General features: G+C 53.8%; 1 protein-coding gene across 4 annotated transcripts in view; it reads left to right on the forward strand.

Moving 5' to 3' along the window:
• The window catches only part of Arhgef10l (Rho guanine nucleotide exchange factor 10 like), a 103,320-nt gene that overhangs the window by 37,116 nt on the left and 49,814 nt on the right, over nucleotides 1–16,390 (forward strand). For 2 of the 4 annotated variants that reach the window (XM_032895286.1, XM_032895300.1), the window contains 10 exons: nucleotides 865–971; nucleotides 1,332–1,409; nucleotides 2,304–2,483; nucleotides 3,545–3,661; nucleotides 4,862–4,954; nucleotides 6,944–7,117; nucleotides 10,655–10,800; nucleotides 12,733–12,747; nucleotides 12,988–13,169; nucleotides 16,190–16,305. In XM_032895286.1, coding sequence (XP_032751177.1) covers nucleotides 865–971; nucleotides 1,332–1,409; nucleotides 2,304–2,483; nucleotides 3,545–3,661; nucleotides 4,862–4,954; nucleotides 6,944–7,117; nucleotides 10,655–10,800; nucleotides 12,733–12,747; nucleotides 12,988–13,169; nucleotides 16,190–16,305 — 1,208 coding nt within the window. The remainder of the gene's footprint in view (nucleotides 1–864; nucleotides 972–1,331; nucleotides 1,410–2,303; nucleotides 2,484–3,544; nucleotides 3,662–4,861; nucleotides 4,955–6,943; nucleotides 7,118–10,654; nucleotides 10,801–12,732; nucleotides 12,748–12,987; nucleotides 13,170–16,189; nucleotides 16,306–16,390) is intronic. The other 2 variants (XM_032895291.1, XM_032895308.1) reach the window with 1 other exon arrangement.

A 16,390-nucleotide genomic window follows, 5' to 3' on the forward strand; every position in this document is an offset into this window, starting at 1 on the left:
CGTTATTAATAGCTGAGCGGCTCGGATCACAGGCCAAGAATGTTACCCAGCAGCTCATGGGGGAAGAGGAAGCCACGGAGCAGGAGACTGGGGTGGGTGCGCTGTGGTGTCCCAGGCAATATGTGGGCCAGGCAGGAGGGCCTTCGCCACCCGCACCCTCACCCTCATGCTCTCATCCGCTGTCCGTCCTCCTCCTCCTCCTCCGTGTCCTGCTCAGGTAAGGGACAGGCTGTGTGTCCCGCTTCTCCAGGAGCTGGGCTGGCTGTCACTTCTCTTTTTCTCTGCCTCTCACTTCCTGCCATCCAAGGCTGCCATGGGCTCTGGAACCTCTGAATAGCGAGGGCTCATCACGATGAGCCTCTCCTGGAGGAACTCGGCGCCTGAGAGGATGGCGGATGGCGCCTCCTTTTTCTTTTAGGGGCTCGAGCTATTGTTGGGCCTGTTTTTTTTTTTTTTTTTTTTTTTTGTCGAGGCTAAGCCCAGCTGCAGTGGACTGGAGTCCCGCACCCAGCTGAGCCTGCTTCCTCTGGGCATCTTTGTATTTTTTTGCTAAAAGGGAAGTGCGAAACTGATGGTTTGATTCCCGTAGGGCTCTGTGTTCTCACCTCCCCTTCGGCGTCCAGAGGAAAATTATTTTTAGTGCCCACTGATGGGGACATGAATGGTGGGCCCATGCCTGGTTGGAACAGGCAGGTCTCAGCAGGGACAGTGGCCCCTGTTACGGGGGCCTGAGAGTGGATTTGGAGCTGACCCACTTGGCTCTGGGGCAGCTGTTTCCAGATGTGATTGGGGCTGTCTGACTGGTTCTCGTCTCCCGGAGCCTGAGCAGGGCGTGCCGTGACATCTTTCCATTTGACTTTCCAGGTGACTCGGAAGAAGAAGATATGGGGCTCCTGGAGGTTGGCGTGACGGACATCAAACCTCCCGCACCAGAGCTGGGCCCCATGCCCGAGGGCTTGAGTCCTCAGCAGGTCCGTGGGGAGGTGGAGAGGTGGGGAGGTGGAAAGATCTACAGGGGAGAGGCTCCTAGCCTGGTGCCTGGAGCCTGGGCTATTCGAGTTAGAATCTGAGGGGAAGCAACTATGGAAGTGGCGATGGACTTTATTAGGGAACTGGACACTGTGGGGCGGGGGTGGTGAGGTCCATTTGGGATGCTTGAGACCCACTGACCCCATGACCACTGGAGCAGGTGTGTCTCCCGGTCCATCCCATGTGGCTCTGGGGCTCCTGGAGCTATCAGGTCCCCTTCTTGCCTTTGGGAACCTTCGCATGTCAGGGACTGGTTCTGCTCCTTGGATCCCACCCCCTGACTGTACTCTCGGCCCGAGCAGGTGGTCCGGAGACACATCCTGGGCTCCATCGTGCAGAGTGAAGGCAGCTACGTGGAGTCGCTGAAGCGGATACTCCAGGTGCAACTTCAGAGGACTCCTGGTCTCTGGGAGGAGGGCAGGAAGGGCCCCCTGGAAGACATTTTATAAAGGGGATTGTCACCAGTCCTGCTTCTTAGGAACAGCGGGCCAAGTGGGGACGCCAGGCGTTTCCAAGGTCTCTGTTTATAGGGAGAGCTGTATTCTGAAGTGAAACTGGCGGGGGCGGGGGTGTCTCAGATGAGAGCACCAAGGCCAGTGTTCCCTTTTGAGCCTTGAAGGGGCTGTATCTTCCTGGCCATTCAGATAATCTTGGAAGCAAGGATACAGGGGGATGCCCCCTCTTCCTCACACTGGGGTTCCCAGGGGACGCTAAGCAGATGTTTGAGTAGCGTGTATGTGTTACCCTTTTTGATTGGGGCCTCCGAGACCTGGACTCCTCAAGGGTGTCAGAGTAGGCCACCAGCGAAGTGGACTGCTGGCGTGGGGTCAGTTTCGGACCCCTACGAAGGAGCACAGGCATCTGACGAGGCGACCGGAGTGGGTACTCTAGCTTTGAGAGTTCAGGGAACTGTGGTGACCTGGGACCTCGATACTGAGCCACACAGATGGCTCTGAGCCTCCCCGCCAGCCAGCCTTGGCACCGAGCCACTCCCAGAGTCCTCACACACAGATGGTATAGAAATGATCTTCTTGCTCCCAGACCAGCTTAGCATAGAAGTTCCGGGAGTTGTGGAGTGACAGAGATAAGGCAGGGACGTGACATTCCTGGAGAACCTTCTAGAAACTTCCACGAGGAACGCAGGATGCTTCTACCTGCGCCAGGAAGGCTCCACTGTGGGGCGGGGTGGGGTGTCTGCCCAGTTCTGGGTCTGCCTTGTCTAGGTGATCTTGAAGATTGCTGGCCTCACCCCCTCCCCCCACCCATTCTGGCAGGATTACCGTAACCCGCTGATGGAGATGGAGCCCAAGGCGCTGAGCGCCCGCAAGTGTCAGATGGTTTTCTTCCGAGTGAAGGAGATTCTACATTGTCACTCCATGTTCCAAATCGCCCTGTCCTCCCGAGTGGCTGAATGGGACTCCACCGAGAAGATTGGTGACCTCTTTGTGGCCTCAGTAGGTGTTTCTACTTAATGGCTCAGCTACTACCCACACTTGGTTACCTTGTCTAAATCAATGATGTCAGAGCCCCTCAGTCCCTGTATCCTGCGTGAGAGGTTGAACATGACACTTTGATATCCCAGAAGAGGTGTCAGACCAAGACGATGTTGAAGCCAGGGTATGGTGGCAGTACTGCCTGGAGACCAGCCTCATGGTGGTCTGACGGAGTGCAGGTTCCTTTCTAAGCATGCCAAGTGTGATCAGTGAGGGTTTGCATGTACTGGTTCAGGGTGCATTCACAGCTCCAGGACAAAGCCTTAGGATCTGGGTTCAGGGTGCATTCACAGCTCCAGGACAAAGCCTTAGAATAGGGGAAGAGCCCTGGATGGTGGTCCAGGAGTCTTGGTTCCACAACCTCAGGCAGGTCTAAGGATGTCTCTGGCCTCAGATTCCACATCTGTGGAATGAGGGGTGTGCTGGATTCCTGCTCGTCAAACTGAAACCCTCAGACTTCAGAGAGGGAGGAGGTGAGAAACAGTCAAGCCAGCCTCTGTGGAGAGTCTCTGGCTTCTGCTTCTGAAAAGGATAGTTTTAAGAATGACAGGGAGGGCTCAACAGTTAAGAGCACAGTTAAGAGCACTGACTGCTCTTCCAGAGGTCCTGAGTTCAAATCCCAGCAACCACATGCTGGCTCACAACCATCTGTAATGGGATCTGATGCCCTCTTCCTATGTGTCTGGGGACAGCTACAGTGTACTTATATATAATAAATAAATAAATCTTAAAAAAAAAAAGAATGACAGTGTTTGGGAGAGCTTAAGTGAGCATCTCAGGTGGGTGTGACCAGGGGAGTCATGGTGAGAGGTTGGCTGACTTCTGCCTTCTGTAGTTTAGCTGTGGAAGCATGGTTCAGGGACATTCCATATCCTGGGCATGGTAAGGAAATAGACAGAGCCAAGGTAGCATCCCTGCCCTTGGCTGCCTCCCCTATGGGTTCCGAGCAGGGTATCAGACCATGATGGGGTGGGCGTGGCCGTTTCTTCTCCCTATATTGATGTAGCTCTCACTTCTTACAGTTCTCCAAGTCCATGGTCTTAGACGTATACAGCGACTATGTGAACAATTTCACCAACGCCATGACCATCATCAAGAAGGCCTGCCTCACCAAGCCAGCGTTTCTTGAGTTCCTCAAGGTAGCCTGGGCTAATAGTCTTCGCTCCCTAGGGACGGACTTGGGGAGGTGCCTCGGGAGAGAAGGGTCATTGTCTGAGCAACTGTGGTGTCATGGCTATGGGCTAGATTATCTAGTCTCCAGGCCACACCTGGCACGCAGATGGGTCTGTGCTGTGGGTACCGGTGTTGGCCTGTGTTTCCACGGGCGGTGACTTCCTTGTTTGTGAAGTGACATGGGCATCTCCGGGTCTTATACTCCATTTGGGAGCATAAGGTTCAAGGCTGTGGGAAGCTATAGGACTCTTTGTCTTTTTTTTTTTTTTTTTTTTCCGGAGCTGAGGACCGAACCCAGGGCCTTGTGCTTGCTAGGCAAGCGCTCTACCACTGAGCTAAATCCCTAACCCACTATAGGACTCTTGAGAAGCTGTAGTTAGGCTCCAGTATCCTCCGTGATAGGGTGGGTGAGGGGCACAGCTCTGCCTGCAGGGAGCCATGTCCAAAAGAGGACACAGTGGATGAGATGTTGGGGCTTTGGCGAAGAGCTCCGTGTCCTGGTGAAGAGGACATGGACCAGGCTTTCTTAAGGGGGAGCCATCTGACACGGGTCTTGGGGAGACAGAGAGCCGTTTCCAGTATAAATATTGACAAGGGTCAGAGGCAGGAGGACTGAGGGAGCAACGCAAGGCTGGAAGGATTCTGGGTTCATGAGCTGGAGCATAAGCAGGCTTCCGCAGGCAATGTGGCCAGCTTGGGCTCTTCTGGATCTTCAGGCCTTGGTGTGGTATCCAAGGTATTGAGGAGTCACCAAAGAGCTCTGAGCTGGGATAGAAAACATGGAGACTTGTAGGGAAGCCATGAGGTTGCCAGGGACACGGGCCAGGACCCACAGGACACATGCATGAGCAGAGCAAGCAGGCAGACATGAGGCAGAACAGGAAGACCCTCATGGCCACCCTCACCTTGGCCCAGGCCTCTGTTCTTAATTTACACAGAGGGGTGAGTGTTGGATTTTCCAGTTTTGCCTTTGGTCGGGAAGCCTTCCGTGGCTGTTCTGGTCCCCTGAGGGTGTGGCTTACACAGGGTGTACCATGATGGGAGTGTCCCTGACCGTGGACCTGGAGCCCAGGAAGAGAGGTTCCTTGGATGAGGATTAGGTCTGGACCCTGGTGCTGGACCCTTGCCGTTGAAGATTGACGAGTGACATAGCTTTGTCCCCGCAGCGGCGACAGGTGTGCAGTACGGACCGAGTCACCCTCTATGGGCTGATGGTGAAACCCGTTCAGAGATTTCCACAGTTCATCCTCCTGCTTCAGGTACTGCCTGGGGCTCCCCAGGGGTCAGGGGATGAGTGCGGGTGGGAATGGTAGGTGGATCTCATCCATGGCCCATTTCTACGGCAGCCTGCTGTGTTCAATAGCATTAAAAAAAGATTTATTTTAAATTATGTGTGGATGTGTGTCTGTGTGTGGGCTTCTGCATGCAAACACTGGTTCTTTTGGAGGCTAGGGACGTTGGATCCAATAGTGCTAGAATTACAGATAGTTTTGAGCCACCTGATATGGATGTTGGGAAATTGGAGTTGGGTCTTCTGTAAGCTAGAAGCTCTCTTAAGCACTGAGTTATCTCTCTAGCTAGTGTGTGTGTGTGTGTGTGTGTGTATGTATTGTGTGTGGGGTGTGTGTGTGTATTTGTGTGTGTGTTGTGTGTATGTATGTGTGTATGTATGTGTGTTGTGTGTGTATGTGTTGTGTGGGGGTGTGAGTGTATGTGTGTTGTGTGTATGTATGTGTGTTGTGTGTGTATGTGTTGTGTGGGGGTGTGAGTGTATGTATGGTGTATGTGTGGTGTGTGTGTGTATGTGTGGTGTGTGTGTATGTGTGGTGTGTGTATGTGTGTGTGTTGTGTTTGTACATGTGTTGTGTGTGTATGTGTAGTGTGTATGTGTGTGTATGTATGTGTGTGTGTGTGTGTTTTCACAGTGAACACGTGGAGGTCAATGGACAACTTGCAGGAACCAGTTACGTTCTTCCATGTGGGTCCCAAGGATTGAATTCGGGTCGACCGGTTTGGTGGCAATGCCTTTACCTGCTGAGTTCTCTTCAGCCCGATTGCAGGGGTTACCTTGCTCTCCTAGGAGGAGAATGAGGCTTAGCGTTTCAGGATTTAGCACGCTGTCAGCCAACCTTCCTTGGTCAGGTATCACTTAAGCGGAAACACAGGAAGCCTGAAGGAGCATCGACCCCAGGCAAGGCCCTGTGGTCAGAAATCCTCAGATAGTATGACCTGGCTCCTGAGAGGCACTGCCAGGCTGAGGACCTGGTGGCGTCTTCCCCTCTGCCTGCGGAGATGCTGTGCTGTGGGCGTGGGCTCTGAGCTGAGGACACCTTTTGCCAAGGTAGTACCCAGTCTCCACTGAGACGTTTGCTCTCCGGCCTCTGCCTCTCAGTGTGCAGGGCTCTGGTGTCAGACACGGTCCCACGGAGCAGTTGTCACCACTGTCCATCCATGACCTTCCCTCACTGAAACTCTGGAAATGATAATTTTCAATTCTTCCGTCTCCTCAGCTCCTGCCAGCCACTCCTTCCTGTGACTTGCTTTCTCTGAGATTTGATAATTCTAGAAGCTGTATCCAAGTAGAATTGCAGAGTTTGACTCCAATGATGTCATGTCCTCAGCATTCAGCCGTGCTGTACCCTGGGTCAGAGTTGCCTTCCTCTCAAGGCCAAGGGGTGACTTTCGCTTATCATTTTGTTCCCCCACCCTCACGGATACAGGTTACCTCCTCACTGTGTCATTGTAATTGACACTGCAATGGAGTTGGGTGGACAAGTGTCTCTTGGAGACCCTGCTGATAGACTTCTTTGGTGCATGTGCCCAGAACAAGCCATGGTCATTTTGTCTTTATTCCCTAGGCCTTAGCCTCTTCCTTCTATGTCCAGTTCCTTGGTCCCATTGCAAGCTGCAGCCTTCAGGCCTGATCTGTGTAGACTGTGAGGACAAGGCTTTGACTCTAGAGTAGGGGGAGGGGCTGTGTGCGCGCATGTCCGTGTGTGTGCATGCATGTGTGCATGTGTGTATGTGTGTGTGCAGTGCACATGTGTGTGCATGTGTGCGTTCATGTGTGAGTGTGAATGTGTGCATGTGTATGTATGTGTGTGTGCATGCGTGTGCGTGCATGCATGCTCATGTGTGCGTGCGTGCGTGCGTGCGTGCGTGTGTGTGTGTGCATGCATGCTCATGTGTGCGTGTGTGTGTGTGTACACTGTTGCACGTCTTATTCATGCTCTCTCTGGCCCTGGCAGGACATGCTGAAGAACACTCCCAGGGGCCACCCTGACAGGCTGTCGCTGCAGCTAGCCCTCACCGAGCTGGAGACGCTGGCTGAGAAGCTGAATGAACAGAAGCGGCTGGCCGATCAGGTGGCTGAGATCCAGCAGCTGACCAAGAGTGTCAGTGACCGCAGCAGCCTCAACAAGGTGGGTGTGCGGCACCTGTCACTTCCGCAGCTTGCCTGGGGTCCCTCACTAGGTGGCAGTGTTCTCTGAGGGGGGAGACCTGATCCACTGGATAGCACACTCACTGTGATTCACGGTATTTTTAGGATAAAAGAAAGTTTTAATAGTCTTATTACCAAGACAGAAACTAGAAGCCATAGACTACTACTATAGTTAAAGGAATGGATTCTGAAATCTCCAGGTAAAATGCACATCTATGGGGACAGCCGGCTGTAACCTTGGGTTTTTCCTTCCACCTGTCCCCTTGTTCCCAGAAGTAACAACTCTGAGATTTAATAGTTCATGAAAGAATGCCTAGGCCAAAAGCTTTGCTTATTTCCTGACTGGTTCATAAACCATTCATTCTTTTCTGAGTCATGTGGTGTGGCTGGCTACCTGGTCCGCAGTTCACAGGATCATCATCTTCTTCTGTGTGTGGGGGAATCTCCTGCTATCTCCCAGAATCTTCTCTCTCTCTTCTCTCTCTCTCTCTCTCTCCTCTCCTCTCCTCTCCTCTCCTCTCCTCTCCCCTCCCTCCCCTCCCTCCCTTCCCTCCCCTCCCCTCTCTCTCCTCTTCTCTTCTCTCTCTTTCTCTCTCTCTCCTGCATGCCACACCTTCTAATCCTGCCTCAGCTCATTGGCCAAAGGCTTTCATGCTGACCTGCTGAGCGGTGAAGCGTCCATTTTATGATTCCATGCAATCATAAGAGCTATCTCTTCAGCTTTACCTGTAACCCCAGGCTCGGCTCAAACTTACTCAAAGTTACTCAAAGCAGGACTTTGAAATTCTGATCCTCCTGCCTCTAGCTCCCTATGATGGAATTACACCATGCACCACCATGCCCAGTTTATGCCGTGCTGGGGATTGAACCTAGGATTTTATGCATTTTTTTTTTAAGTTAAAGATTTATTTTATGTGAGTACATTGTCACTGTCTTCAGATGTACCAGAAGAGGGCATCGGATCTCATTACAGATGGTTGTGAGCCACCATGTGGTTGCTGGGAATTGAACTCAGGACCTCTGGAAGAGCAGTCAGTGCTCTTAACCACTGAGCCATCTCTCCAGTTTGATTTTATGCATGTTAAGCAAGTGCTTTCCCCATTGAAGTTTGAAGGTTTTCAGGCAGCATGCTGGTGAATATCTGTGATTCTAGTACTCGAGAGATAAAAGCAGGAAAAGCTAGAGTTTCAGACCAGCCTGGGCTACTAAGGGAGTTCTAGGACAGTCAGGGTTACCTAAAGAGAGAAAGAAAAGACAAGATCAGCCACTGTGGTCTGCAGTCCTTCTGTTTCCTGCCAGCAGGTGTGGCTTGGTGTGAGCCCCTCACTGCCCCACACAGTAGGGTGAGTAGGGTGAAAAGGTAGGAAGAGGCAGACAGGGATGGTCTGCTAGTGAGGTGACCTCTCCAGGGCCTACCAGGTGGGTGTTTCCAGAAAGGGAACATGGTGTGAGGTCACAGGAAGGGTTTGATGTCCTGGGGAATCCCAGAGGCAGCGCAGAGGCTGATGGCTGGCTGTTGCTAGCAGATTTCAGTGGTGTGGAGAGAACGTCCAGGCCTGGGAGACAGCAGCTGCTTATGGTCGCCATGCTCGCCGGTGGGGACAGCTCGATAGCTGGGACCACTATCTTTGACTTTTGTGTATGACCTTCATGTCGGTCATGGGATCAGGTGGGCTGGGTCACCTGAGGTCCTGAGGTCCTGAGCTTCAGGTCCTCCCAGTCACTGGCCCACCCAGGCCACAGTCAGGCTGCTGGCATGCCCAGGTCCACGTTGTTCTTTTAAGAAAGTGGAAGTCATTGGGGGCATTTAAAAAGTATGACAAGGCATAAACCTCAGATTCGAGGAACTTCCCCTAAGGTCTGAAAGAGCTGGGGCAACACCTGTCCTGTGCGGCTCCTTTCACCTGAGGGTGGTTGCCCACTTCCGGTTAATCTCACTGCGACCTCTCACAAAGGGCACGTGTCGGCGTCCGGTCTGCTCCATCCGTTCTGCGAGCTAGAATCTGGCATGTGTGGCAAGGAGAAAGGGGAAGAATACCCTTCCCATTCAGGATTTCCCAGGGTGCTTTCCCCAGGGATCATTGTCCCCCCTCCCCTGGACAGTACTGACTCCCCCATGTCCCAAGCCTGTTTTTTGGAAGTCTCTGGAGAGAAGGCACGAGTTCCAGCCCTGTGCTGGCCTTTGTGTTGGAGAGGTTTCTTCCAGCAGCAGATAATGCCTACCAGGGGAGGGACATCTGTTGGTACCACCCTGGGAAGAGCTTTCTGGTCTCTTTTGCTTCATGCATGCCCGCCATCCCCTTCCCTGCATAGTAGAAGGAGGTAGTCAGTGAGAGCGGTTCACTGTCAGGCTAGAGGACGGATAACCTGAGCCTCAGTTTCCCCCTCCTTTGCGTGAAGGGCGACCTGCACCTATGCGGATGCTAAAGCGGAGAGGGTCTCAGCGACACCTTGTGTCCTCCTATGCAGGGGCCTCTCTGGACAATCTGGGCCAGGCGGGCAAGGATCGGATCAGTGCTTGGCCTCTGGCCATTGCCCAGAGAAAAGTGGAAATGAAACCGGGAGGGGGCAGAAACCGCCCCGTGAGCTGTTTCTAAACAGCCGACTCAGGAGCCTCCAGAGGGTCGCTGGTGCAATAGTGAGACCGTCTTTCCCCTTTTAAATCTGCGTCAGGGACGGGGCTGAAGGCCCGAAGCCCAAGGGGCTTTTCCTCTTCTCAGTGTGGGCCCTGGCAAGGCAATTGCAGCTGCTATCGTGGAGGTGGAAGGCCACGGGCTGAGTTGTGTTTTCACAAGCTGTGTCTGCCTTGCTTATGGACACTGTGGGGGAGACATAGGGTTATAGCAATGGTGGGGGACTCCTGGGACCTCGAGGCTTCAGTAAGATGGGACAGTGTGACCATTCCAGTTCCCGTTGAGCTGGGCACTGCCACTCAATTCAGGGAGACAAAGCAGAGGGGCTCCATCCTGTGCGCGTGCTGGGGGTTGGGGCGTTGTGGGTGCTGTGCACATCCAGAATCTGGGCTAGGCTGAGGACATCCATGTGGAATGTTTCTGAGTCCCACGGTGCCCACCATACAGCATTGTCGGTGCCACTAGGACCTTAGGCTGCTAGAAGCCGCCTCTCCAACACAAAGGCCAGCACAGGGCGGGAACTGACGCCTTCTCTCGAGAGACGTTTCAAAACAGCAGGCTTGGGGCTTGGGGGAGTCAGTACTGTCCAGGGGAGGGGGGGACAATGACCCTGGGGGAAAGCACCCTGGGAAATCCTGAATGGGAAGGGTATTTTTCCCTTTTCTCCTTGCCACACATGCCAGATTCTAGCTCCCAGAGCGGACCGGTCACCAACACGCGCCCACTAGGACCTTTAGGGTTACCGCAGGCGTACGTTACCACACACAACCTGGACCTTCTTTTCTGCAAGGTGGGAGAGGTTCTGAACCTCTGGCCTGGCTGCCTGGGCAGCATCCCAGATCGTGACGTTGGTGTAGACCTTCTCTGTCCCTTCTTTTCTCCAGCTGTTGACCTCTGGCCAGCGGCAGCTGCTCCTGTGTGAGACTCTGACAGAGACGGTGTATGGAGACCGCGGGCAGCTGATCAAGTCCAAGGAGCGCAGGGTCTTCCTGCTCAATGACATGCTGGTCTGCGCCAACATCAACTTCAAGTAAGAGCCTGGCACGGGGTGGGACGTCCTCTTCCAGGGACCTTTTGCTGTTTGGTCCTCTCTCCCCAGTCTCTGTGTCACAGCACCACCAGAACCCTGTTAGGTCTCAGGTGCTTCACCTTCCTCTACGTCCCTCACGCCCTACTTTGCCCTTGGCCCAAAGCTAAGATCTAGACTAGCCAAGGGCATCTCTGACCCCAGACTCGGTGTCATTCACTGCCCAGGGCTGTGTGCTACAAAATACCCTTAATAGCTCAGCCCGACAACCTTGAAATGGAAGAGGATCTTCCTTGTGTCTACCTCAGATCCCTGCTGCTTTAGCCCACAGGGGGTTTCCCGGATCTCAGAGCTGCTGGTCTCCACCCAGAGCCCAGAGTCGTTTCTGCCCTCTAGGAGCATGGTTTCCAGCCCACGAGAAGCACCCAGAACTGGGTTGTGGGCTTAGCCTGAGATTGCAGGAACTGGGCTGGGAGGAAGGGGGCCTGTGGCTGCTGCCGGGACCTCACACATGGTTTAGCACAGGAATTCACACAAGTGTCAAGACCTTTGGCTTCACTTGACTATTTGGGTGATGTAACGAGCGGGGCCTGCACTGCCCCAAGGTCATGAGAGCTGGGACCTTCACGCTGCAATCCCTCACTCAGCAGGGGAACTCACAGCTGTCCCCTGCGTGGCCCTGTGGGTATTAAGGATGGGGACCCTTTTCTGCTGTACTCCTAGAACTCAGGCTGTGACCTTTGCAGCAGGATCCTGGGAGAATCTCTGTTCTCAAAACCTGATACTTTAAGAGCCTGGGACATAGCCTGGTGCAGCTGTTAGAGTCGGCCCAGGAAGTGTTCAGTGACTGTTAACCCAGGCCAGTTCTCCTACTTCCCAGCTTGGGTACTCACACTCACAGTGTGTATGTGTGTGCGTACATGTATGCGTATGTGCATATGTGTGTGTGCACGTGCATGTGCATGTATGCATATGTGCATACATATGTGTGTAAGAGTGCACATGCGTGGTCCCATGTGTGTGCATGTGTATGTGCATGCTTGTGTGCATGTGTGAGTAAGTATATGTGCACATGTGTGTGTACACCATGTATGCATATGTGCATATGTATGTGTGTATAAGTGCAATGTGCAGGCCTGTGTGTGTATGTGTGTGCATGTGTATGTGTGTGTGTGTGCATGTGTGTGTATGTGTATGTGCATGTGTGTATCCATGTGCGCAATGTGTGTATGCATGTGTGCAATGTGTGTATGTTTATGTGCAGGTGTGTGTGTATATGCATGTGTGCAGTGTGTGTGCATGTGAGTATATGGGCATGTATGCATGTGTGTGTGTGTGTGTGTGTGTGTGTGTGTGTGTGTGTGTGTGTGTGTGTGTGTGTGTGTGTGTGTATGAATGTTTAGGTCAGAGCACAATTTTAGAGCCAGTTTTTTCTCCTCTTACTGTTTGGATCTGGGAGGTCAAACTCAGGTCAGCAGGCTTGGTGGCAAGTACCTTTATCCACTGAGCCACCCCCACAGTCCCTGATACTGTGAGTCTTATGTCTCATTATGTCCAGACACCCAGCAGGACTGGGGGCATGACCACTGCTCTTCTTGGCCTTACGTTGTTCAAGGTTGATCATGTGTGAGAAATGGGGTGCGGGTGCTCAAGTTTGGGGACACTGGTTCGCCAGTGTGGCTGAGTCACTTGACTTTGCTGAGTTTCTTTTCTGGAGTCCCAAAGCTGCTGGGGAGGGAGAGTGCTGTCAGAATCAGAGAGGATGGTGGGTGGAGCCCCAGGGAGGCCCTCTGTTCACACCTGGCCTAGGTGGCCATGCCTGCACTCTGGAGCCCCCCTCCCTCCATGCCCAGGCCAGTGGCTGGCCCCCCAGTGTCTTCAGTCTCACAGGAACATGCTGTCTCAATAACAATACCCCCTTTGTCTTTTCTCCAGGCCCTCCAACCACAGGTAGGTAGCTTGTGGCTTGGGGACTCAGTCAGGCATGTGACTCTGGTTCTGGGCCTGGGCTCCCTGGTGTAATGCCTTGGTGTGGGTTTCCTGCGCTGCCTGGCCTGGCTTGGTTTGGGCCTGAGGTCCTATGCTTGCGCTGCCTGGAGCCTGGCTAAGCAAAGGCACTGGGAGCTGGGGCCGTGCTGCCTCTGGGCTGGGCTGCAGCAGGCTCCCCAGCGCTCTTCTCCTGTCCCGTAGGGGCCAGCTAGAGATCAGCAGCCTGGTGCCCCTGGGGCCCAAGTACGTGGTGAAGTGGAACACGGCTCTGCCTCAGGTGCAGGTGGTAGAGGTGGGTCAGGACGGCGGTGCCTACGACAAGGACAATCTGCTCATCCAGCACGCTGGAGCCAAGAAAGCCACCGCTGCGGGGCAGGCCCAAAGTAAGTACTGCCACCTGCTGCCTGTCACCTGCCAGCTGTAGAACCCCGAAGACTGACTGGGGACCACAGACCGGGTGGGGGCTGGGCCCAGAAGTTGTTGCCACTGCACCCCAGTGCAGATCCTTGGCTCTCCTTACACATGCACGTCCCTGTGGTCTCGCTGCTGCCACACCCCCTTGTGCACACTCCGCACCATCAGCTAGACTCCCTCACGCACAGCTCACGCAGCAACGCAGGCCAAGTGCGACTTGGCTATTAACCGCCCCCCTGTGGGCTCTTGGATAGGTGCCTTCCACCTGTCGCTAGTGTGTCTCCTGGTGCATCGAGGGACTTGGGGTACTTATCGTACCCCCTAACCCACAGGGGTGCTAGAGAACTCAGGTCTGTCTGTCTGTCTGTCCCTTCCTGGGTCCCTGCCTCCCCATCCTGACCCAACCGCTCAGACCCTGCTTGAAGACATATATATCCCTGTCTGCCTTCTCCCTGCAAAATGGTCTCCACCACTGTGCATGTGTCCCATTGGAGTGGCCTCTGGCTGCTTATCTCCCTTCCTTTGTCCCCCTACCCCCTCCATCTTCCCCCCCGAACTGGCCCTTTCAAGTGTGGTGTGTGTACATTGTAGGATACCCCCACCATCTGAGCGCTCTGATGGTCTTGGGGTACAGGCCTGTGTGGCCCTTTGAGGACATCTATGCCTCCTCCTTCCCTCCCAGTCTTTGCTGTGGCTCCTTGGCCTCCTGGGTCCTGGCCCGGGAGTGTGCTGGCTTCTGCTGCAGGGTCTTCCCCAGTCTGTGTACTTTCTTGTTTGAGTCAAGGGTACCCTTCCTCACCATCTCCAAGCCAATATCTTTGATGACCTGAGCTTGGGCCAGAGCCCTGTCCTGGTCTCTCTAGGCCCCAGGCTGAGCTTTCTGATCATTACTTTTCTCATCGCTGTGATAAAATGTCTTAAAAAAAAAAAAAAAGGCAAGTTAAAGAAGGAAAGCTCATTTTGGGGTACGGTGGGGAGGTCATGGCAGGAGGTGTGTGAGGTAGCTGGTCACATTGTTTTCAACATCAGGAAGCAAAGAGAGGTGCATGCTGGCGGTCAGTTCCCTTTTAGTTCAGTCCAGATCCCATGTTCCTTCCAAGAGGACCTTCCCACTTCAGTTCCCACTCATCCAGTGTGCCGCTCACACTGCTCAGCGGTGTGTCTCCTGGGCGATTCCACAGCCTGCAAACTGGACAGTATGAACAACAAGGAAGGGCTGACGGTTGGCCTCGCAGAACCTCCGTTTCAGCCAGGGCCTGGCACCCAGACCTACTAAACGGGCAGGCCCTGCAGAACGGAGCACTGCACACTGCACCTGCCCTGAGCCAAGAGCTCTCTGGTTTCGCTTCCCCTCCCCACCACCGCTCTGCCCACAGCCCTGCCTGGGTGCTTGCCTCACTGGGCCCCGAAACTCTGGAAAGTTTGAGGCATGATTGCGACAGCTGCTCTGGCCCTCTGAGGCAGTACCATTGTGTCCCCTTCCAGATCCGTGCGTGAGGCAAGAGTGGGGCGCTTCCTCAGTCCATTCGTCCCTCTTAGGTCCCTTTGAATGACTCCACTCCCTTCTTCCTGCCCACCCCTGACTGTTGCTCTGGGAACCCCTGCGTCCCCGACTCTGTCCTTCTGCAGCCTGACCCCTCACCCCTGGAATGGTGAGAGGCTCTGTAGGTCCCTGGTTAGCTTTAGATTAATTTTTTATCATATTTTTATGCAAATAAGGACCCAGAGAATGTTCCCTGCAATGAACACTCGTGCGTTTAGCTCTTGAACGAGAGAGAGTAAAATCCAAACAAAACAAACTCGATAAAAATAACACTACAAGACAATGTAGAATATTCCTGTCCACAGTGTCGGTGAATTCTGACAGCTGATGTTTTCTTTCATCGGACCTGAACTGCTCACAGTGTAGATGCCGCGTGCCTTCCCATGAGTGGGTCCTCCCAAACCCTACAGGGTGACTTACGTGGAGCCCCATTTTCCCACCAATGTCCATTCTTTGAGCATTTTCAGTGCGTCCTTACCATCCTGTGCACCCCTTTGCTGATTCCTGTTGATCTTGACACAGCTCCACTCAGCTACCAAATCCTCAAAACCTCCGACTCCACGCAGAAGAATGTGGCATTAAAGTCACACCATCTAGGGGTTGGGGATTTAGCTCAGTGGTAGAGCACTTGCCTAGCAAGCACAAGGCCCTGGGTTCGGTCCCCAGCTCCGAAAAAAAGAAAAAAAAAAAAAAAGTCACACCATCTAGGGGGTGTGGTGTGCACGCCTGCTTTTTTTAGCCGCTCACAGTGAAAATCCAGAAGGAGGCCTTAGCTCCTTTAAGGCAGCCTGAGAACCATGGGCTAGCGTGTGCCACCCTGTTCCCAAGGTGCCATTTAAGGTCTTCTCTGAACTGTCTTGCCTGTCCCTCCCTCTCTGTCTCTCGCCGTCCACCAGTGTCTCCTGTATTTGTATCAACATCTGAGCTCTATGCCCTCCCACTCCCTACCACTAACCTGTCACCCTGGAACCTTCCTCCCAAGCATTTTCTACCATCTGGCTAGTTTACTTTCCTCCCCTGCTGTCTGCCCACCCTATGGGTCCTAAGTCCCATAGGAGCAGGGACCCTGCCTGCCCTGCATAGCCGGTCCCCCATATGTCACTGAACAGTCTGCTGCTCAAAGGATGCTAGGAGCCTCAGCACCTCTGCACAAGCTCCTCTCTGGCTTGGCCACACCCATCACACTCTGACCTGTTGAAGGCTCCCCAGTTCTCCGAGAGCGTGGCTGATTTGGTCTTATGGTCCTTGTGAGCCTCCGTACAGACCGACTGTGGCATGATCCCAGGTGTGACGCCTTCTCCTCCTGCTGGGACCTCTGTCCCAGACCTGGTCATATTTCCCTCAGCATTTCCCTTGGCTCTTCTCTGTGGACATGGCTGACTCTTCCCATCAGCAGACGCTTAGCTTCCCCAGCCTCAAGGCTGATCCCTGTGTCTTCTCTCCCAGACAAGGTGTACTTGGGCCCCCCACGCCTCTTCCAGGAGCTACAGGACCTGCAGAAGGACCTAGCGGTGGTGGAGCAGATCACCCTGCTTATCAGCACCTTGCATGGCACATACCAGGTAGGCGTGGCCCAGGCGTAGTGAGGGAGGGGCCCTGCATGGGGCCTCTTTGCACCCTGGCTCTGAGAATGGAGTAGTAAGAAAG

This window comes from Rattus rattus, chromosome 1, assembly GCF_011064425.1.
Source record: "Rattus rattus isolate New Zealand chromosome 1, Rrattus_CSIRO_v1, whole genome shotgun sequence".
Lineage (NCBI taxonomy): Eukaryota > Metazoa > Chordata > Mammalia > Rodentia > Muridae > Rattus > Rattus rattus.